The sequence below is a fragment of the Nerophis ophidion genome, linkage group LG12, assembly GCF_033978795.1.
Source record: "Nerophis ophidion isolate RoL-2023_Sa linkage group LG12, RoL_Noph_v1.0, whole genome shotgun sequence".
NCBI lineage: Eukaryota > Metazoa > Chordata > Actinopteri > Syngnathiformes > Syngnathidae > Nerophis > Nerophis ophidion.
In genome coordinates this window covers 2,462,102-2,485,513 of record NC_084622.1, presented here as the reverse complement: position 1 = coordinate 2,485,513, position 23,412 = coordinate 2,462,102, and the positions used below count along the sequence as shown (strand labels likewise).

The following is a 23,412-nucleotide window of genomic DNA, read 5'->3' as shown; positions in this document are numbered from 1 at the left end:
AGCATTTTTTGGGAAGCTGTTTTTATACCCAATCATGGCACCGACCTGTTCCCAATTAGCCTGCACACCTGTGGGATGTTCCAAATAAGTGTTTGATGAGCGTTCCTCAACTTTATCAGTATTTATTGCCACCTTTCTCAACTTCTTTGTCACGTGTTGCTGGAATCAAATTCTAAAGTTAATGATTATTTGGAAAAAAAAAAAGTTTATCAGTTTGAACATCAAATATTTTGTCTTTGTAGCATATTCAATTGAATATGGGTTGAAAATGATTTGCAAATCATTGTATTCTGTTTATATTTACATTTAGCACAATTTCCCGACTCATATGGAAACGGGGTTTGTACATAAGTATTCAGAGGCTTTGCTCAATACTTTGTTGTTGCACTTTTGGCAGCAATTTCAGCCTCAAGTCTTTTTGAATACGACACCACAAGATTGGCACACCTATCTTTGGGCAGCTTAGTCCATTTTCTTTGCAGCACCTCTCAAGCTCCGTCAGATTGGATGGAAAGAGTTGGTTTTCATCCAAGATGTCTCTGTACATTACTGGATTAATCTTAGTTTAGTCAGGGAGGTGACCAATAACCTGATATCACTTTGTCAGAGCTACAGTATTCCTCTGTCGAGAGAAGAGAACCTTCCAGAAGGACAACAATCTCTAGATGAAACATCCAATCAGGCCTGTATGGTAGAGTAGCTGTTTAGCAGTAAAAAGTTTGCCAAAATGCACTTAAAAGACTCTCAGACCAGGAGAAACAAAAGAAAATGATCTGGTCTGATGAGACAAAAATGTAACTCTTTGGCGCGAAGGCCAGGCATCATGTTTGGAATAAACCAGGAACCACTCATCACCAGGCCAATACCATCCCTATAGTGAAGCAAAGTGATGGCAGCATCATGCTGTGGGGATGTTTCTTAGTGACAGGAACTGGGACACTCGTCAGAATAGAGGGAAAGATAAATACAGCAATGTATAGAGACATCACGGATGTGCCAAGTTTGTGGCATCTTGTTCAAAAAGACTTGAGGCTGTACTGTAATTGCTGCCAAAGGTGCATCAACCAAGTATTGAACAAATATAATAGATATATATTAAGCAACTAATACACATGTGATGTTTGTTTTTTATTTTTAATACACTTGCCATTTTAAAAAAACATTTCACATTGTAATTATGGGGTATTGTCTGTAGAATTATGATGACAAAAACGTATTTATTTAATTTTGGTATACAGCTGTAACATAAAACGTGGAAAAAGTGCTGTGAATACTTTCCGGATGCACTGTATCTTGTATAGAATTGTGTTTCAAATGAAATCGGTGCTTAAGGTACCTTGTTATTGAGCAACAGTAAGATGGCAAAATAATATAGTTTAGCCTCGCTAATAGCTAGCTGGCAACTAGCACATTAATTGCTAGTTGGCAACTGGTGTGTTAATCACTAGTAGATATATGGCGCGCTAAAAACTAGCTGGCAACTATCGAACTAATTGCTAATTGACACCTGGTGCACTAATCGTTAGCTAACAATTGGCAAGCTAATCACGCGCAGGCAACGAGAGCACTAATTGCTAGCTATCTTAAATGCTAACATCCATCCATCCATTTTCTACCGCTTATTCCCTTTTGGGGTCGCGGGGGGCGCTGGCGCCTATCTCAGCTACAATCGGGCGGAAGGCGGGGTACACCCTGGACAAGTCGCCACCTCATCGCAGGGCCAACACAGTTAGACAGACAACATTCACAACTCACATTCACACACTAGGGACCATTTAGTGTTGCCAATCAACCTATTCCCAGGTGCATGTCTTTGGAAGTGGGAGGAAGCCGGAGTACCCGGAGGGAACCCACGCAGTCACGGGGAGGACATGCAAACTCCACACAGAAAAATGCTGAGCCTGGATTCAAACCCAGGACTGCAGGACCTTTGTATTGTGAGGCAGACGCACTAACCCCTCTTCCACCGTGAAGCCCTAAATGCTAACATGAATACAATGATATAATTATTTATTCATGTTTTTATTTTAAAACTGCAAGATACAGTGAGTCACTGCTATTTCTGAACTACACTACAGTGTGTTGGATCAATGTTAATGTGTATTGGAAGATATGTAAATTAGGGGAAAAATGGCATAGGGAATATAAAAAAAAATACTTTTAAAGTCATATCAACCAAAAATTTCACAACCTTCTTGCAGTCGTCGTGGACCCCCTGTTGAAGGTCTCTGGTCTAGATTTTTCTTCCAGACACTGTCAAAAATAAACTTCCTAAACATTATCTACGCCCCATTTACACTGCACACTAAATCAGATTCATTTTACCTTAAGTGACACAGATTTGATTTTTTTTTTCCAGTCTAAATGCTCCAAGGTGTTTCAAATCTGATATTTTCACATCAGATTCGGGCTACATTAGGAGGTATTTTAAATCCTATTTGGAAATCGATCTTTTCGGTGAGCCAAGTCTTCTTTCTTGGGGGCGAATCTCTAATCTATAGTTTGCAAATAATATGCACCATGTAATGTATTGATATATATTTTCATTCCCAAAAAAATTATTGTTGAAGGACTGGAATTGACGCTGTGGCATATTTGTTTACATGTTACGTACGTTGCGTAAGTTGTTTACAAAAGTAAGTTAATAAATAAAGCTAATGTAGATCCACGCTGAGGTCTGCGCCTCCTCCACTTAACAGCCACAAAAAGATTAGAACCCTCCTAAATATATTACACTCTATCTATCCATTTATTCATAAGAATAATTTATTTTATTTTCACGTGAAAAAAACCCTCATTTTTAAGGTCTGGCGCCCATATCTCAGGTGGCAACTTGTATTTTTTTTGTATTAGTAGTAGGGAATTACTTGTTCATTTTCGGAATCCGGTCAACTTCCTTTGTTTTCAATTTATTGAACAGCATGCAAGTGACGTCAAAGCTAAATTGGTGCCACATTGGTGTCTGTGCGCGTTTATGATATTGATCACATTTTACTTGAAATGTAAACAGTCAGCTGGAAAAATTTGATTTAAAAAAAATACAATTTGCAGTGTAAACGCAGTCATAGATTCAACCCGGCGCAACATTAGGTACCCCTGCACACTCTCCAAAGGATTCAGACTCGGTGTTAAAAAAGCTGATTTTAGCAGCATTTATTTCACTGCATGTTGCATGTTGTGTTATTTTGCGCATGCCAAGATTATATAAAATTAATACTTTATCCTTCCTTTTTCTGTATTTCCCCATAGTCTGTAACAGAGGCGGAGCTCAGCCACCTACAGTTGAGAGCTTAACTTAACTTAAACCTGAGGTTTGCTCCCTGCCTCTTACCATCCAAATTGCTGCCGTTGTGTCCTTCACCCCTGCCCCCAGTGCAACTCACACTGGTGAATGAATGAATAGGTGGTGGTCGGAGGGGCCATAGGCGTGAACTGGCAGCCACGCTTCCGTCAGTCTACCCCAGGGCAGCTGTGGCTACGCAAGTAGCTTACCACCACCTGGTGTGAATGAATGATGGGTTCTCACTTCTTTGTGAAGCGCATTGAGTGTCTAGAAAAGCGCTATATAAATCTATCTACCCATCCATTGGGGTCACGGAGGCTGCTGGAGGCTATCTCAGCTGCTTTTGAGCGGAAGGCGGGTACACCCTGGACAAGTCACCACCTCATCGCAGGGCCAACACACATAGACAACATTCACACTCACATTCACACACTAGGGCCAATTTAGTGTTGCCAATCAACCTATCCCCAGGTGCATGTCTTTGGAGGTGGAAGGAAGCCGGAGTACCCGGAGGGAACCCACGCAGTCACAGGGAGAACTCCACACAGAAAGATCCCGAGCCTGGGATTGAACTCAGGACTACTCAGCACCTTCGTATTGTGAGGCACATGCGCTAACCGCTGTGTCGCCGTGCTGCCCTTTAAATGAATCTAATCCATTATTAATAAGTGCTTCTACTTTGTTGTGACGTTACGACACATTCAGATTGCAAAACCACGCGGACAGACACATCCAAAACTTTGTGAACGTTCACACCAAAATGCATGGACCTTATGTTTGGTTCAACGCTTTGGTATTATTGTATTGTATTGTATATTGTAACAAAGTTTATAAGTCAGGAAAAGACAAAATTCATTAAATGAGGGATTCATTACCCAACAGCATTTCTGCCAATAAAAATGATGTACAGTACAGGCCAAAAGTTTAAACACACCTTCTCATTCATTGTGTTTTCTGTATTTTCAAGAGGTAGTCACCTGAAATGGTTTTAACTTCCCAGATGTGCTTGAAGCTCATCGAGAGAATGCCAAGAGTGTGCAAAGGAGTAATCAGAACCAAGGGTGGCTACTTTTAAAAATCTAGAATATAAAACATGTTTTCAGTTATTTCACCATTTTTTGTGAAGTACATAACTCCATCCATCCATCCATTTTTTACCGCTTATTCCCTTTCGGGGTCGCGGGGGGCGCTGGCGCCTATCTCAGCTACAATCGGGCGGAAGGCAGGGTACACCCTGGACAAGTCGCCACATGTGTTCATTCATAGTTTTGATGCCTTCAGTGACAATCTACAATGTAAATAATCATGAAAATAAAGAAAACACATTGAATAAGATGTGTCCAAACTTTTTGCCTGTACTGTATACCTCTACCTAATATTAAAATAGTGTTTTCTTAACATTAGGTTTGAGTTATTTTATTTTAATCAGCTTCACTTAGTAACTGGAGTACCTGTTTGCAGATATCAAATGCAGTGATGCCATTGTGCCATCTTTTTTCACAACAGTGCGTATGATGCCGTTTTCCATGAGGACACTGCCGTCCTCCTGTAATAGAGAATCAATTATTTGAGTATATTCTCCACAAAAGAAAAGACTTAAGAAACATTTTGACAAATTGGCAAAAAGATTGGTAGAAAATTGTGAGGGTTTTAGACCTTTTTGAATCAAATATTCACAACTCTACTTGGTCTTTGTTTGAGAACACTTTTAGAGATAACACTGGACAATATATGTGGATATAATGGACACATGGGTTCAATGTACCTGAACAGTAACACAAACTGCAGTCGCAGGCTTTGTTTCTTGAATGAAATTCACACCAATACTGGGAACTCGCACCAGAGCTGTAGTGGAACAGATAAAAAAAGGGCAGTGGACATGGAATAGCTGGAAAATCTACCACAGTAACAAACCTACCAAACTCATTGCTGGGGCCATCCTGAATCTGAATGACTTCAAGGCGCTCCCAGGACAGAGAGTTGAATACACTTGTGGCATCGCCCTTTGACACCAGAGCACTAAGGCTATCTTGCAGGAGTGCGGCACCACTCCTACGAATATCTACGACACAAAATGAAGAATGTCCGTATTTCTGGGAAAATAACAACATATCTTTATAAAGTAGCCTCTTCTTTAAACGCTGTGCCTTCATTATTTGTCCGGTGAGTCATTCACTTAAACAAAGGCTTTGTGTGTCTCCCTTGCGTGTGAAAGCTGTGAGTAGCCATGTTTCTATCAAGCTGTACAGATCAGTCATCAAAGGTGAGTAAATAGTGGGACATCTTAACACCAGGAAGCGTCTATAGATGGAGATAAACTCAAGGAAAAACAACTTCAGTGAGTGAGGACATTGTCTGTAAACAGGAAAAACAAACGCCTCCGTTTTTACATTTTTTTAATAAACAGCCCGTTTGCGGCCAAAACCTTGGGTTTGGTTTTTTAAAAAGATGGTACTTTATTCTTTTGAAAAGTAATTTTTTTTTGTAAAAAACAACAAGAAGACAAACACTATTAATACATATTACTAACATTACCCATTTTCAAAGTGAAAACTTGATGCGTAACTCCCCTTAAATAAACACCTGGTACCTGTTGGCCGAGTAAATTAACAGTACATCTAAGAAGGACAGCTCCAGACAAGAGAAATTGATCAGGTGGGCCGGTTCTATGATCGGAATAAAACTGGACTCACTGGTGACGGTGGCAGAGAAGAGGACTGTGGAAAAACTAGTGAGCATCCTGGATGATGCCAGTCACCCTCTGCATAGCGTTATCAGTAGCCAGAGGATCCTGTTCAGTGCTAGACTGCTTCATCCCAAGTGCAGGACTAAGACTAAAAAACTCCTTTGTCCCACACGCCATTAGACTGTACAACTCCTCTCTGGGGAGTGGGTGGGGGGTACTAGGATGACAGGGGATACAAAACAATAACAGTGCAATACTTTTTCATAACATGGTCACTACTGCCTAGTTTCTATTGTTATATTATTATTTTACTGTAATATTTGTATTCCCATTGTTGCTTTTTATTTTTATTCTTATTGTAATATTTTTCCATTTGTTTCCATTTATACCCCATTATTTACTTTTTAAATTGATCTCAACTCTGTACACTGCTGCTGGAATTTTAATTTTCCTGAAGGAATCAATCAAGTACTATCTATCTATTACACACTATTTAGGGAAACATGGCAGGTTTGCTATGAATGAAAGTTTTAAAAAAGATATACCTTCATAATATCTCAATGCATCCTCTACAACCATCTCAATACAGCTGCCTGGGATTACATCATGGAACTGGTTTAGTAGCAGAAGCCTGCAAGAGATTTTTAAGCATTCATCTTTGACATTGCGAAACACAAAAGCCACCAAGCTTAATAACTGAACTCTGACCTCCAGAGTTCTCTCAGCCTCCCTACAGGATACTGAAAATGTGTGTCCTGACACAGTGCCAAGCTGCTGGCTATCTCAATGTCATGCAGGAGTGTCTCACACTGGCGGTTTCCCCGCTTGATCTAAAAATCAGAAGATCTACATTAGTATTGTGAAAAAAAAAGTGATGTTTCTTAAACATGTTTTATTATTGAAGTCGGTCTCGACCTGTGCCTGTGTGGTGTACGTGCCGTTGTGCAACTCGAGAAACAGCTCCCCTGCCCAAGTGCACAGCAGATGTGAGTCGGCCCAAAGCTCAGAGAAAAATGAGTCAGGAGAGGACATTCGAATCCTAAAACAGACAAGTAGTGTTACTAATATAAACACATTAAACAAAGCAATAATGACGACATCAGTTGAAGTGAATCATTTCCTTTTGCATTAAAGCAGCATGAGTGTGGTTAAAAAAACAAGCGAAATTCGCATTTGACTGGTGACTAGTTAATTTTTGAAAGGGTTTGGGCTTCAATTGGTGACATGCAGGAAAAAGGAACTGACTTAGGAAGGCCATCTGTGTCCTGGACCCGCTTCAGTCTGTCCAGCATCAACTGCGTAGGACCACCACCCCCGTCACCAAAGCCAAACAACATGACACTGTGGTTTGCCCTGCCCCTGTCTTTGTTTTGCTTTACAGTTTTTACAAGCTGTGGATAGAACACAAACAGAATGTAAGCTTGGGGAAGTTTGTAAACAGTTTCTTCTTAGACTAAACAATTCAATATCAACACTCACGTCTTCAACCTTGCCTTTTGTTTCATAGGAATCTCCAGGTGGGAAGTGAGTCAAGACCTTGGAGCCGTCGAGGCCTTCCCAAAAAAATGTGTTATGCTTGAAGAAAGACATTTTTAAAACAGGTGTTAGGTTGCACTTTCTATTTTAAACAATCCCCAAACCTTTACTTACAGGGAAGGTGTTCACGAGGTTCCAACTTAGTTTCTGTGTTAAGAAATTGGAAATTCCGCAGCCCTGCATTATCTGAGGGAGTTGGGCCGAGTATCCAAAGGTATCTGGAAGCCAGAACTAAACAAAACTGAGAAAAGTAATACAAAGACACAAACGTTTGCATCAAACTTCGAAGATGTTAGCTACCTACTTCTTTACACCTCATCCCAAACTCTTGCTCAAAAAAAAGCTGGCCCTCCAGGAACTGCCTGACCATGGACTCTCCCGAGGGTAGATTACCATCCTGACAGACAAGACACATGAGCAAATAATTTGCTGCACAGAAATACCAAACATGGCAATAAGATGAATGATATGTTGTGTTTTTGTACATATCAGGCTTTTACCATTTCCACCCACGTCCCTCCGACTGGAATGAACCGGCCAGCCTTAATGTATTGCTGAATCTCTGAAAAGAGTCCTGGGTACCAGCACTTGACCCACTCAAACTGTTGGGCCTGGGCAGACAGGAAATGGGTTTGAAATATAAATAATTCCTTGGATTGGCAGGCACTATTTGTATTGAACGCTGCCTTTGCTAAGGAACTGACTTGAGAACATGTAAACACAAAATCCGGATTCTTTTTCATGAGATGGATCACCGTCACCCAACTCCTGGCACACTTACGAATAGTTTCTTCATAAGGCCACAGCCAAGCTAGATGAAACACACAAAAACAACAATAGGCATAACATTAAACATAAACCAGCACAATATAGTGCTACAAGATATGTGTATGTTTGATATGTGGGTTTATAATGGCCAACCCATTGAAGAAAAACAAGAACATTTCTATTAGCTGCCACGCAAATCCCCAATTATTATTTTTTTAAATCAGAACTGCATTTCCTGTAATTGGGGGCATTTCTACACCATATTTTACCTCTAAATCTATTATCATCTTTATCTTTTTCATATTTAAAATAGTTCATTAAAGCTGATACATATTGCCGGTAAAAAATTGTTCAGAAAATACACAAAAAGACAAATAATGTTAAGTGTTCATCTTTATTTTGCAGTTCAAGTTTGAGTTCACATCGATTATAAATATAAAATTAACATGCATAGGCTATTTCATGAAATTATTATCACTTTACTGAGTATTGTTTGTTTTCTGAATGTGAACCAGTTCCCTGAGCTCCGATCCAGTAACATTATCCTCGAGTGCTATTATTTATATTCTTGCGGCAAATCTTACATTTCGCAAAGCCAGGTTTATCGATCTTGTCAAACACAAGTTGACTTGTATTTTATTAACATTTTTTTTTTTTCCAGACAAGACCGGCGGCAGGGATTTTTAACTCCCGCATCAATTTTCGTAACATCAGACTTCCAGTTAACTTTTAATAAAACGATAAATGGGTTGTACTTGTATCGCGCTTTTCTACCTTCAAGGTACTCAAAGCGCTTTGACACTACTTCCACATTTACCCATTCACACACACATTCACACACTGATGGAGGGAGCGGCCATGCAAGGCGCTAACCAGCACCCATCAGGAGCAAGGGTGAAGTGTCTTGCTCAGGACACAATGGACGTGACGAGATTGGTACTAGGTGGGGCTTGAACCAGGGACGCCACGCGTCCACTTTTGCCACGTTCATCCTCTGAGCTTACTACCAAAACACATATTTTAGTGATAAGGGTAAACACTACTCAAGTCTGTCTGCCCGTCATCACCATCAATCATCAAAACAAGAAAAGCGGATACCTGCGGTGGCCGAGAAAGGTCACAATCAATCAATCAATCAATGTTTATTTATATAGCCCCAAATCACAAATGTCTCAAAGGACTGCACAAATCATTACGACTACAACATCCTCGGAAGAACCCACAAAAGGGCAAGGAAAACTCACACCCAGTGGGCAGGGAGAATTCACATTCAGTGGGACGCCAGTGACAATGCTGACTATGAGAAACCTTGGAGAGGACCTCAGATGTGGGCAACCCCCCCCCTCTAGGGGACCGAAAGCAATGGATGTCGAGCGGGTCTAACATGATACTGTGAAAGTTCAATCCATAGTGGCTCCAAGACAGCAGTGAGAGTCCCGTCCACAGGAAACCATCTCAAGCGGATCAGCAGCGTAGAGATGTCCCCAACCGATACAGGCGAGCGGTCCATCCTGGGTCCCGACGAGCGGTCCATCCTGGGTCTCGACTCTGGACAGTCAGTACTTCATCCATGGTCATCGGACCGGACCCCCTCCACAAGGGAGGGGGGGACATAGGAGAAAGAAAAGAAGCGGCAGATCAACTGGTCTAAAAAGGAGGTCTATTTAAAGGCTAGAGTATACAGATGAGTTTTAAGATGAGACTTAAATGCTTCTACTGAGGTACCATCTCGAACTGTTACCGGGAGGGCATTCCAGAGTACTGGAGCCCGAACGGAAAACGCTCTATAGCCCGCAGACAAATGTGACCGCTACAAGACAATATCATAAACCCCAAAACAACAACTTTGAGCTACAGTACGACTGCAAAAGCCACAAGAAATACAAATGCCACAACACAACAATGTAAATCAGCAACACAACTTTAAGCCCCAAAGGATCCAACAGACAAAACGTAAGTTTCCCTGATGGACCAACTTCCTAAGGGTGGAAGTTGAAAACTGTGTAATTAACATATTATATTCGCCATGGTCGTCTTATTACGTTTAGCTCGCAACCATGCTAGCTTCTAGCTTACTTGTATCTTAAACCTTCCTGTGCATGGAGGTTGTTGCGAAAATTAATGTTTAAAAATGCACATTTTCGCGGAAATGTTTCATGCTTGCAAAATATAGACTCACACTGGTAAAACTTGTTTTCCTTGATATGATTAATAATGTCTAATTAAAACAAATGTGTAATGTGAACTTGTTTTCTCTGAAAACCTCACGTTTTAAATGTTGCCCTTTATCCAAAATCCTTTTGTTAGACCAGAACATACATCTTTCTCTTTTATGCGAGTTCTGCTTGAAAAACTTCTAGTACGAGTCAGTTAACAATGCAAAGCAAATGGGATTCATCTACTCCGCCTATAAAGCGCTCTAAAAACATCCAAACACTGCCAACAACGCTTTATTTACAGTACATAAATAGACATTTTACAAAGTCTGCCCTTAGGGTTAGCAAACACAGAAGCTACTTACTATCTTAACTAGAGGTATTGTTGAAGGAAGTGGCGTTTGTTGCTATGTGCTCTGATTGTTTAAGGCGCAAAGTTCACAAGCCAGCATCTGTGATGGTATGGAGGTGTATTAGTGCCCAAGGCATGGGTAACTTACACATCTGTGAATGCACTATTAATGCTGAAAGGTCCATACAGGTTTTGGAGCAACATACTGTATGTTGCCATCCAAGCAACGTTATCATGGACACCCCTGCTTATTTCAGCAAGACGATGTCAAGCCACGTGTTACAACAGCATGGTTTCATAGTGAAAGAGTGCAGGTACTAGACTGTAGTGCAGACCTGTCTCCCATTTAAAATGTGTTGCGCAAATGGCACAACACAGACTGTTGAACAACCTAAGCTGTACATCAAGCAAGAATGGGAAAGAATTCCACCTGAAAAGCTTAAAAAAATTGGTCTCCTCAGTTCCCAAACAATTACTGAGTGTTGTTAAAAGGAAAGGTCATGTAACACAGTGGTGAAATTCTCCTGTGCCAACTTTTTTGCAATGTGTTGCTGCCATTAAATTCTAAGTTAATGATTTGAAAAAAAAAAAAAATGTGTTTCTCAGTTCGAACATTAAATATCTCGTCTTTGCAGTCTATTCAATTGAATATATGTTGAAAATGATTTTCAAATAATTGTATTTTGGGGATAGGTTGATTGGCAACACTAAATGGTCCCTAGTGTGTGAATGTGATTGTGAATGTTGTCTGTCTATCTGTGTTGGCCTGTGATGAGGTGGCGACTTGTCCAGGGTGTACACCGCCTTCCGCCTGAATGCAGTTGAGATAGGCTCCAGCACCCCCCGTGACGCCAGTTGGGACAAGCGGTAGAAAATGGATGGATGGATGTATTCTGTTTTTCTTTACGAATTATACAACATGCCAACTTCACTGGTTTTGGGTTTTGTACATTTTATCATTAATGTACCTGTTACTCATAACATACAGTACTTACTGCATAAGTTTTTGGATGTTTTTAAAATGCATTGTTAAATGCTTTGTACTAGCAGTTTTTCCCACTATTTAGAATGCACAAAAAAGGGAAAGCCATGGTTTCTTGTCTCACATAGGAATTATGGATGATGGGCAAAATAAAAAGTGCTGTTTTACTTGCAAGCAAGAAGCATGAGAATACTGTTAAGAAGGTCAACTGATTAGATACTAGGTTTGACTAAAATTATATATATTTGCGACCTTTCATTCCAGATACTTAATTGAGCTGTGGAGTGGAGGAATTCTTAATCGTATTAGGTAGCACACCTTCAAATACTAAGTATGTCTCAGCGTATTTTAAGTTTGGTGTCAATCGGTACTCTATTGTGATAAAAATGTGAGACCTGAGTCAATGTGGCAGTGGCCCATGGCGTGGACAGTGTGCTGGCTTTGTCCGTTATGTTGGCTAAAAAAATTCTGAGCCAAACTCCGTGCTCCAGAGAAAGAGCTGGGATCAGTGGGGTCGCTCACGTTCACCATCTCATTGACGGTGAACAGAGCCTGGTAGCTTCGCTGCTCGCCCTCGCCAAGTTCCTACAATGGAAAAGAGAACAACCAAGAAGAGGTCACCTTTTTCTTTTTAAAGGCAGATTGTTTTCAGGTACTGTACCTTGACAATGTCAATGAGCATCTCAAAATCCGTCATCAGCTCCCTGACTTCCCGGTTGAAGATCACAAGCTCTGCTTTTTGCACAGAAAACTTCCTGTTTGGGTCTGGAGGTGCGATCATTGACCCGTTACCGGCTCCAAAGAGTCCATTACAGGCCATTTCCACATAGATGGTAACACTAAAAGAATACAAGGCGCCACAGATATAGACAATCACACACAGATGTGGACAATTTACAATCGGCAATTAATCTAACATGCATGTTTTAGAACTACAGAATGAAACCCAGGAGATCATCCAAAGTCCACACAAAGGTTTAAACTTAGAATTCCCTTGCTGTGTGGCAGACCAATATACACAAGCACCACTTTTTTTTACCATACATAACCATCCATCCATTATCTACCGCCTTTTCCCTTTTGAGGTCGCGGGGGGTGCTGGCGCCTATCTCAGCTACAATCGGGCGGAAGGCGGGGTACACCCTGGACAAGTCGCCACCTCATCGCAGGGCCAACACAGATAGACAGACAACATTCACACTCACATTCACACACTAGGGACCATTTAGTGTTGCCAATCAACCAATCCCCAGGTGCATGTCTTTGGAGGTGGGAGGGGCCTATCCTCAGGTGCATGTCTTTGGAGGTGGGAGGGGCCTATCCCCAGGTGCATGTCTTTGGAGGTGGGAGGGGCCTATCCCCAGGTGCATGTCTTTGGAAGTGGGAGGAAGCCGGAGTACCCGGAGGGAACCCACGCATTCATGGGGAGAACATGCAAACTCCACACAGAAAGATCCCGAGCCTGGGATTGAACCCAAGACTGCAGGACCTTCGTATTGTGAGACAGACGCACTAACCCCTCTGCCACCGTGAAGCCATACATAACCATATCATCCTCAATAATTACAAATATGAAAACCAATCATGATAATCAGAGGTTATTACTCTATTGAATAATTTAAATTAACTTAAAGTAAGTGTCATATATTGGACACAAATGCAATTTTATGGTCAAAATGCCACTCATAATCCTCTGTAAAGTGTTTTACTTAAGAGCAAATCATTTATTTGCAAACCGTGCCACCATTCAGGTAACGATCTGCGGTTAAAATAAAGAAGCAGTGCAGACAAATTCAATTGTGTGAATAATCTGTGCATATAAATGATCAATGCAATAATTTTTTGTGATTATTCACAAGTTAACTTGTTAATTTTGACAGCCATATTAAGTAAATATATACTGTGTATAATATACATTTAAATATTTTTGCGTGAACAACATGAACAAGCAGGAGCACTGGTGACAGACCTGTGCGGTTCTTCGTCTGTGAGGCAGTCAGACAAAATGTAACTCGTCTTTTCACCTTCTTTAGTCAAACCCTGGATAAATCAAGACAGGAAATTCATCTTAAAGTGTTTGAATAACAAATGTAAATGAAAAACAACATGCTTTCTTTACCTGAACTGCTTGTCCATCCCTCCAAACCATCGCCTCTCCATCACTTTCCCAGAGAACATGAACCTCTTTACCTCTCCAGCATTCTGGAATATTCAGGGTTGCTTTAAACCAACAAGTCCACCACCTAAAATAAACGTATGTGTTAATAAAAAAACACACCACTTTTTTAGAACAAGGGTGACAAAAATACTTACGTCGGTCCAAAGGTATCGCCTACATTGTAAGGTGTAAAACTCTGTGTTTGAGCTTCCATCAATGTTATCCGTTTAGGAGACATAAATTGGCTGAGGGATTCCAGTGGGTAAGATTCTCCATACAGCCTTTATGAAAAGATAAAACCTTACTGTTTTTATGTATAGTTAATGCAAGAAGCATCACAGTGAAGCAAAGCAAAACATTTGTATTGGTTTATTCTGAGAGGAATATCCTAGATCAGGGGTGTGCAAAATGTTTTAAGCAAGGGCCACTTACATAAAAATTGAAGGGGCCACGTTTATACATTTTGTACAGTAAAGTTACTATGACCAATACAGTGTAGGTCAATTAATATATGCTAAACCAGTGGTTCAACCTTTTTTCAGTGATGTACCACCTGTGAATATTTTTTTAATTCAAGTACTCCCTAATCAGAGCAAAGCATTTTTGGTTGAAAAAAAGAGATAAAGAAGTAAAATACAGCACTATGTCATTAGTTTCTGATTTATTTTATTGTTCATTTGCAGTGGTCTTTTTTTAACTATTTGGAAAAAATTGATTTAAAAACAACTAAAAACTTGTTGAAAAATAAACAAGTGATTTAATTATAAATAAAGATTTCTACACATAGAAGTAATCATCAACTTAAAGTGCCCACTTTGGGGATTGTAATAGACATCCAGAGATATAGTCATCATTGTCACCGACGTCCCACTGGGTGGGAGTTTTCCTTGCCCTTATGTGGGCCTACCGAGGATGTCGTAGTGGTTTGTGCAGCCCTTTGAGACACTAGTGATTTAGGGCTATATAAATAACCATTGATTGATTGATTGAGATCCATCTGGATTCATGAACTTAATTCTAAACATTTCTTCACAAAAAATGAAATCTTTAACAGCTATATTCATGGAACATGTCCACAAAAAAATCTAGCTGTCAACACTGAATATTGCATTGTTGCATTTCTTTTCACAGTTTATGAACTTACATTCATATTTTGTTGAAGTATTATTCAATAAATATGTTTATAAAGGATTTTTGAATTGTTCCTACTTTTAGAATATTTGAAAAAAATCTCACGTACCCCTTGGCATACCTTCAAGTACCCCCAGGGGTACGCGTACCCCCATTTGAGAACCACTGTGCTTAACTACCTGAAAAAAAACATCCACATCCATACCTATCTTTGTGTTACAGGATTTAAAGCAAATTAGTGTAAAATTTAACGCACTTCAGATATTTAATTTGTTGTTGTTTTTTTACAAAAAAATATTATTTCACAACTACAACCTTTTTGAGGCGTTAACTTACATATCTTGCAATCAAGATGGCGGCGCCCGGAAGGGCTGCGACATTGAGGAGCTCTTGCTCCTCTCCAAGGTTCTCATAGTCATCATTGTCACCGACGTCCCACTGGGTGTGAGTTTTCCTTGCCCTTGTGTGGGCCTACAGAGGATGTCGTAGTGGTTTGTGCAGCCCTTTGAGACACTAGTGATTTAGGGCTATATAAGTAAACATTGATTGATTGATTGATTGATTGATTGATTGACATGTTTATCCTGACAGGATGCAAGGAAATGATTTAAGACTATACAGCAAAGGAGTCAAATTTAAGGCCCGGGGGCCAGATCATTTTGAATGGAAATAATATGCATCAAAAAAGTACTTTATCTTTCTTTTTCTAGTTTGACAGAAAAAAAAGACATGTACTGCATACAGTTATATATCTTTTAAACTGTATCTATCCAATAATGAAACAGAAATTATATTATCATACATTCAAAACATTTTTGGGGGCTACACATACATAAATATCTACTAAACATCCATCCATCCATTTTCTACCGCTTGTCCCTTTCGGGGTTGCAGAGGTTGCTGGAGCCTATCTCAGCTGCATTTGGGCAGAAGGTGGCATACACCCTTGACAAGTCACCACCTCATCACAGGGCCAACACAAATAGACAGACAACATTCACACTCACATTCCAATTTAGTGTTGCCAATCAACCTATCCCCAGGTGCATGTTTTTGGAGGTGGGAGGAAGCCGGAGTACCCGGAGGGAACCCACGCAGTCATGGGGACAACTTGCAAACTTTTGGTGGTAGCAGGGGGGGTGTATATTGTAGCGTCTCGGAAGAATTAGTGCTGCAAGGGGTTGTAGGTATTTGTTTTGCTGTGTTTATGTTGTGTTACGGTGTAGATGTTCTCCCCAAATGTGTTTGTCATTCTTGTTTGGTGTGGGTTCACAGTGTGACAAATAATGCATCGAAATGTTGTTCTTATTTGTACTGTAAAGTTCAAATTTGAATGACAATAAAAAGGAAGTCTAAGTCTAGTCTAATATTTGTAACAGTTTTAAAGTTGTTTATACAGCCCCCCTCAGTGTGACCTGAATGGCTGTTGATCAAGTATGCCTTGCATTCACTTATGTGTGTGTAAAAGCCGCATATATTATGTGACTGGGCCGGCACGCTGTTTGTATGGAAGAGAAGCGAATGTCACGACAGGTAGTAGGGGACGCTAAAGGCAGTGCCTTGAAGGCATGCCCCCAATATTGTTATCAGGGTGGAAATTGGGAGAAATTCGGAATGGTTGCCCCAGGAGATTTCCTGGGGGGGCACTAAAATTCGGGAGTCTCCCGGGGAAATCGGGAGGGTTGGCAAGTATGAATAGACTGTGACCATTTTAATGTGAATTTTATGGTAAAATTTTGCCATTCTTTTGGACCGCAAAATCCACAGATTTTTTTTTTTTTTTAATAGTGTAAGTAAAATATACATAAAAGGCCTACTGAAAGCCACTACTACCGACAACGTAGTGTGATAGTTTATATATCAATGCTGAAATCTTAACATTGCAACACATGCCAATACGGCCGGTTTAGTTTACTAAATTGCAATTTTAAATTTCCCGCGAGGTATCCTGTTGAAAACGTCGCGGAATGATGACGCGTGTGATGACGTGCGCGCGTGACGTCACCGGTGGTAGCGGACATGTTCTCCCAGCACCGATCACGGCTAAAAGTAGTCTGTTTTTATCGCATAATTATAAAGTATTCTGGACATCTGTGTTGCTGAATCTTTTGCAATTTGTTCAATTAATAATTGAGACTACAAAAAAAAAAAGATGTTGGTGGAAAGCGGTGTATTGCAGCCGGCTGTAGCAACACAAACACAGCCAATGTTTCTTTGTTTGTTGTGAAGCTTTAATATGGAACAGAGTGGTCAAGCGCACATGGTTCTCTACCACATGTCAACCGGCAGGTTTTGGTGAGAAAATTGTGGTAATAAGTCGGCTCTTACTGTAAACATGAGCGGAGCTTGTGCCGTTCCTCCTTCAGCAGTCAAAGAGGCAGCTGTGACTTTCTTGGCTCCTCCATTGCTTCCCTCAGAGACACTGGCGGTCACCACACCCCTCCGACTTTCAGGTATGACTATATAATCTCACTAAAACACTAGTAACACAATAGGCAAATAAGGTATTTTTCCAGAATTATCCTAGTAAATGTGTCTAATAACATCTAAATCGCTCCCACTGCCCTAATCTTTTTTTTTCTAGTCCTTCACTCTCACTATCTTCATCCACAAATCTTTCATCCTCGCTCAAATTAATGGGGAAATTGTCACTTTCTCGGTATGTGAGGATGTGAGGAGCTCTACAACCAGTGAGGTCACGCGCACATTGTCCGCTACTTCCGGTACAGGCAAGGCTTTTTTAGTATCGACCAAAAGTTGCGAACTTTATCGTGGATGTTCTCTACTAAATCCTTTCAGCAAAAATATGGCAATATCGCGAAATGATCAAGTATGACACATAGAATGGACCTGCTATCCCCGTTTAAATAAGAACATCTCATTTCAGTAGGCCGTTAACTAATCAAATGCATAGGTGTGACAATATCATGCGGCTAATCCTTATCCATGTATGTTTCTTTTATTAAAAGCCTACTGAAACGAGATTTTCTTATTTAAACAGGGATAGCAGGTCCATTCTGTGTGTCATACTTGATCATTTCGCAATATTGCCATATTTTTGCTGAAAGGATTTAGTAGAGAACATCCAAGATAAAGTTTGCAACTTTTGCTTGCTAAAAGAAAAGCCCTGCCTCTACCGGAATTCGCAGACGATGACGTCACACGTGTGGGGGCTCCTCACATCTTCACATTGATTTTAATGGGGGCATCCAACAAAAAGTTATTCGGACCGAGAAAACGACAATTTCCCCATTAATTTGAGCGAGGATGAAAGGTTCCTGTTTGGGGATATTGATAGCGACGGACTAGAAGAAAAAAAAAAAAAACATGATTGCATTGGGACGGATGCAGGTGTTTTTAGACACATTTACTAGAATCATTCTGGGAAATCCCTTATCTTTCTATTGTGTTGCTAGTGTTTTAGTGAGTTTAACAGTACCTGATAGTCGGAGGTGTGTGTCCACGGGTGTGTTGACGCGCAGCGTCTCGGGGAAGTCGACGGCAGCTTTATGGGCGGCACAAGCAACTTTTTACCACAATTTTCTCGCCGAAACCTGCTGGTTGACATTCAGTCGGGATCCATGTTCGCTGTGATCCATACTAAAGTTTCACCTCTGTGAATTTTAAACAAGGAATCACCGTGTGTTTGTGTGGCCAAAGGCTAAAGCTTCCCAACTCCATCTTTCTACTTTGACTTCTCCAATATTAACTGAACAAATTGCAAACGATTCAGCAACACAGATCTCCAAAATACTGTGTAAATATGTGGTTAAAGCAGACGACTTTTAGCTGTGTGTGTGTGCAGTGCTCATACTTCCCAACACCCCGTGACGTCAAGCGTACACGTCATCATTACGCGACATTTTCAAGAAAAAACTCCCGGGAAATTTAAAATTGCAATTTAGAATGGCAAAATTTTACCATAAAATTCACATTAAAATGGTCACAATCTATTGATACTTGCCAACCGTCCCGATTTTCCCGGGAGACTCCCGAATTTTAGTGCCCCTCCAGGAAATCTCCTGGGGCAACCATTCCGAATTTCTCCCAATTTCCACCCTGATAACAATATTGGGGGCATGCCTTCAAGGCACTGCCTTTAGCGTCCCCTACTACCTGTCGTGACATCCGCTTCTCCTCCATACAAACAGCGTGCCGGCCCAGTCACATAATATATGCGGCTTTTACACACACATAAGTGAATGCAAGGCATACTTGATCAACAGCCATTCAGGTCACACTGAGGGGGGATGTATAAACAACTTTAAAACTGTTACAAATATTAAACTAGACTTAGACTTCCTTTTTATTGTCATTCAAATTTGAACTTCACAGTACAAATAAGAACAACATTTCGTTGCATTATTTGTCACACTGTGAACCCACACCAAACAAGAATGACAAACACATTTGGGGAGAACATCTACACCGTAACACAACATAAACACAGCAAAACAAATACCCACAATCCCTTGCAGCACTAATTCTTCCAAGATGCTACAATATACACCCCCCCTGCTACCACCAAAAGTTTGCAAGTTGTCCCCATGACTGCGTGGGTTCCCTCCGGGTACTCCGGCTTCCTCACACCTCCAAAAACATGCACCTGGGGATAGGTTGATTGGCAACACTAAATTGGAATGTGAGTGTGAATGTTGTCTGTCTATTTGTGTTGGCCCTGTGATGAGGTGGTGACTTGTCAAGGGTGTATGCCACCTTCTGCCCAAATGCAGCTGAGATAGGCTCCAGCAACCTCTGCAACCCCGAAAGGGACAAGCGGTAGAAAATGGATGGATGGATGTTTAGTAGATATTTATGTATGTGTGGCCCCCAAAAATGTTTTGAATGTATGATAATATAATTTCTGTTTCATTATTGGATGGATACAGTTTAAAAGATATATAACTGCATGCAGTACATGTTGATATTTCATCATTGATATATAAACTATCAGACTGCGTGGTGGGTAGTAGTGGATTTCAGTAGGCCTTTAATGTTACATTCGGCCCTCTGAGGGCAGTCAAAACTGCAACGTGGCCCTCAAAGAGAAGGAGTTCGACACCCCTGATATACAGTAAGATGCACAGGTTGTTGGCCATTTTGGTTGTCAAGTATTTATGATAATTTTCTTAGTCTGTGATGTTTTTATTTAACCCCGAAAGAGACAAGTGGTTGAAAATTCAAGGATGGAATGTGTTGTTACGAAGGTCCTGCGGTCCTGGGTTCAAATCCAGGCTCGGGATCTTTCTGTGTGGAGTTTGCATGTTCTCCCCGTGAATGCGTGGGTTCCCTCCGGGTACTCCGGCTTCCTCCCACTTCCAAAGACATGCACCTGGGGATAGGTTGATTGGCAACACTAAATTGGCCCTAGTGTGTGAATGTTGTCTGTCTTTCTGTGTTGGCCCTGCGATGAGCTGGCGACTTGTCCAGGGTGTACCTCGCCTTCCGCCCGATTGTAGCTGAGATAGGCGCCAGCGCCCCCCGCGACCCCAAAAGGGAATAAGCGGTAGAATATGGATGGATGGGATGGAATGTGTTGTGGGCCAAATAAAAAGGAGCAGCAAATGGCCCCCGGGCCAAAGTTTGGACACCCCTGTCCTATATGTTTGAATGAATCAAATGTGGACTCGGTTTGAATAAGCTGAACATGTTATTAAAAAGTAATGTAAATGTTCAAGCAATGATGCTCCACATGAGAGGCACAATTGTAAGATGAGAATAAAAACCTCAATAAGGTATATACCGTCCTCGCAGGTTGCAGTCTGTGAAGTAAACATCAGAAATAAACTTCTCAGCTCTCTCCAAAAGTGTCCGCCTGTTCTTCAACACAGGTTGGTGATACATAGCAAAAAAAACAACTTTGGCAAATGTTTGCCGGTGCAAAAGTGAAAAGTGAAGCTAGAAATGACAACAATATTGATTCACTCCCTACCCGGAAGTAGAAATAGATCATGTCTTTATCTTCTTTTTTGGTTTAACGGCGGTTTGCATCCATCATTTGGTACATTAGCGCCCCCTGCAGTATTATTCTTCTTTTGCTTTTTCTTCTTTGTGTTTTTTGGTGGTTGGCATCCAGCTTCATGGTGCGTTACCGCAATCTTCTGCTCAGGAGTGTAGGTCAGACAATAATTCACAATCTAAATCCCCAATTCACAAAATAATTGAAACAAACTTAAATACATTAAATGACCTATGTAGCAGTTTAACCAGGCTCACCTGCCCTTTATTTGGACCCCGCTCTCCCTATCCCCCAGTATCCATTAAATCTTATAATACAACCATGTGTTCTTAAACAAATCAAATACAGCCTTCACCTGTTTCCTATTCCTCGTGTTAAACACCCCAGCCATTGCTAATGACACATCTGTTGATTTCCTCTTTAACAAACATCTCTATCTCTTATATCAGGGGTGCCCATTACGTCGATCGCGAGCTACCAGTCGACCGCGGGGGGTGTGTCAGTCGATCTCCAGCCAGGCTTTTAAAAAAAATAGACCTAAAAATTAGTGACCATCAATCTTCACCAAGACGTCACTTAAATGACATTCACGGTACCGGAGGGTCTTGTGAGATGACGCTGGCTGCTGCAAGATCAGTATTATGAAAATATGACCGAGAGGAAGGCGAGAAACACTTTTTATTTCAACAGATTCTCGCGCCGTACCTTCCGTCAAAACTCTAAAGGCCAACTGCACATTTCCTATCTTCACAATAAAAGCCCTGCTTCATGCTGCCTGCGCTAACTAAATACAGAGTCTCGGAAAACTGGCGTGCACAAGCGATCCCTCAGAAAACTGGCGTGCACATCACTTGTGCACGCCAGCTTTCCGAGACTCTTATTTTGTTAGCGCAGGCAGCATGAAGCAGGGCTTTTATTGTGAAGGGGCGGCATAGCTCGGTTGGTAGAGTGGCCGTGTCAGCAACTTGAGGGTAGCAGGTTCGATTCCCGCTTGTGCCATCCTAGTCACTGCTGTTGTGTCCTTGGGCAAGACACTTTACCCACCTGCTCCCAGTGCCACCCACACTGGTTTAAATGTAACTTAGATATTGGGTTTCACTATGTAAAGCGCTTTGAGTCATTTGAGAAAAGCGCTATATAAATATACTTCACTTCACAGATAGGAAATGTGCAGTCGGCCTTTAGAGTTTTGACGGAAGGGACGGCGCGAAAGTCTTTTGAAATAAAAAGTGTTTCTCGCCTTCCTCTCTGTCATTTTTTCATAATAATGAACTGGCAGCAGCCAGCGTCATCTCACAAGACCCTCGGGTGCCGTGAATGTCAATCAAGCAAGCTACGGAATTTGCCGCCAATGTTTTTCTTGTAAAGTGTATGGAAGCTGGATGAATTAGATGCCAAAATCCAACCACTTTCATGTGGTATTGTACAGAAAGGACAACTTTTTTTCTCCTCCATTTGATTCCAATCAATGCAAGTCATCAGAATCAGGTAATACACCAACTTATATTCTTGTCTTCGTGAAAGAAAGACATCTATATGTGTTACACATGTTTGTATTATCATTAAACAAATTTAACTGGTTTACAAAAATGTCTCTTTCATAAATAAATAAATATAAATGATATATATACTGTAAATGAGGTAGATCCCCTCGAGTTGGTCAATTGAAAAGTAACTCGCCTGTAGAAAAAGTGTGGGCACCCCCGTCTTATATGTACTACACTACTTAGTACATGTTCAACAGACGTCCCTCACACCTTCTGTTTGTCCATTATTTTCAATGTTTTACTGACCTATCCTTGATCTTGATCAGCAAACTTTCTTCCCTCCTTATTGCACTTCCAACCCTTTCCATTTTAACACTCTGTATTTCGCATAAATGTCTTCTTTTGACTTCTCTAGCGCAGTGGTTCTCAACCTTTTTTCAGTGATATACCCCCTGTGAACATTTTTTTAACTCAAGTACCCCCTAATCAGAGCAAAGCATTTTTGGTAGAAAAAAAGAGATACAGAAGTCAAATACAGCACTATGTCATCAGGTTCGTATTAATTAAATTGTATAACAGTGCAAAATATTCCTTATTTGTAGTGGTCTTTCTGAAAGTATTTGGAAAAAAACGATATAAAAAGAACTAAAAACTTGTTGAAAATAAACAAGTGATTCAATTATAAATAAAGATATTTCTACACATACAAGTAATCACCAACTTAAAGTGCCCACTTTGGGGATTGTAATAGAGATCCATCTGGATTCATGAGCTTAATTTTAAACATTTCTTCACAATCAAAGAAATCTTTAACATCAATATTTATGGAACATGTCCACAAAAAATCTAGCTGTCAACACTGAATGTTGCATTGTTGCATTTCTTTTCACACTTTATGAACTTACATTCATATT

At 40.7% G+C, this 23,412-nt stretch overlaps 1 protein-coding gene across 5 annotated transcripts in view; it reads right to left on the bottom strand.

The window, feature by feature from the left end:
• LOC133562885 (alpha-mannosidase 2C1-like) overlaps nucleotides 1-21,041 on the bottom strand; it is a 90,427-nt gene extending 69,386 nt beyond the window's left edge. For 3 of the 5 annotated variants that reach the window (XR_009808927.1, XR_009808926.1, XM_061916696.1), the window contains exons 1-18: nucleotides 20,796-21,041; nucleotides 14,077-14,202; nucleotides 13,883-14,006; nucleotides 13,733-13,803; nucleotides 12,425-12,602; nucleotides 12,159-12,348; nucleotides 8,210-8,316; nucleotides 8,006-8,116; nucleotides 7,810-7,902; nucleotides 7,620-7,736; nucleotides 7,449-7,544; nucleotides 7,215-7,360; nucleotides 6,885-7,008; nucleotides 6,678-6,799; nucleotides 6,515-6,600; nucleotides 5,202-5,345; nucleotides 5,049-5,128; nucleotides 4,735-4,829 (exon numbers count right to left, since the gene is read on the bottom strand). Coding sequence is in view for 1 of the 5 variants with exons in the window: in XM_061916696.1 (XP_061772680.1) it covers nucleotides 4,735-4,829; nucleotides 5,049-5,128; nucleotides 5,202-5,345; nucleotides 6,515-6,600; nucleotides 6,678-6,799; nucleotides 6,885-7,008; nucleotides 7,215-7,360; nucleotides 7,449-7,544; nucleotides 7,620-7,736; nucleotides 7,810-7,902; nucleotides 8,006-8,116; nucleotides 8,210-8,316; nucleotides 12,159-12,348; nucleotides 12,425-12,602; nucleotides 13,733-13,803; nucleotides 13,883-14,006; nucleotides 14,077-14,202; nucleotides 20,796-20,896 (2,111 nt within the window). In the remaining 4 variants the exon portion in view is untranslated. Of the gene's footprint in view, nucleotides 1-4,734; nucleotides 4,830-5,048; nucleotides 5,129-5,201; nucleotides 5,346-6,514; nucleotides 6,601-6,677; nucleotides 6,800-6,884; nucleotides 7,009-7,214; nucleotides 7,361-7,448; nucleotides 7,545-7,619; nucleotides 7,737-7,809; nucleotides 7,903-8,005; nucleotides 8,117-8,209; nucleotides 8,317-12,158; nucleotides 12,349-12,424; nucleotides 12,603-13,732; nucleotides 13,804-13,882; nucleotides 14,007-14,076; nucleotides 14,203-15,388; nucleotides 15,670-20,778 lie in introns of those variants that run through there. The other 2 variants (XR_009808929.1, XR_009808928.1) reach the window with 2 other exon arrangements.
• Nucleotides 21,042-23,412: the final 2,371 nt, after the last annotated feature.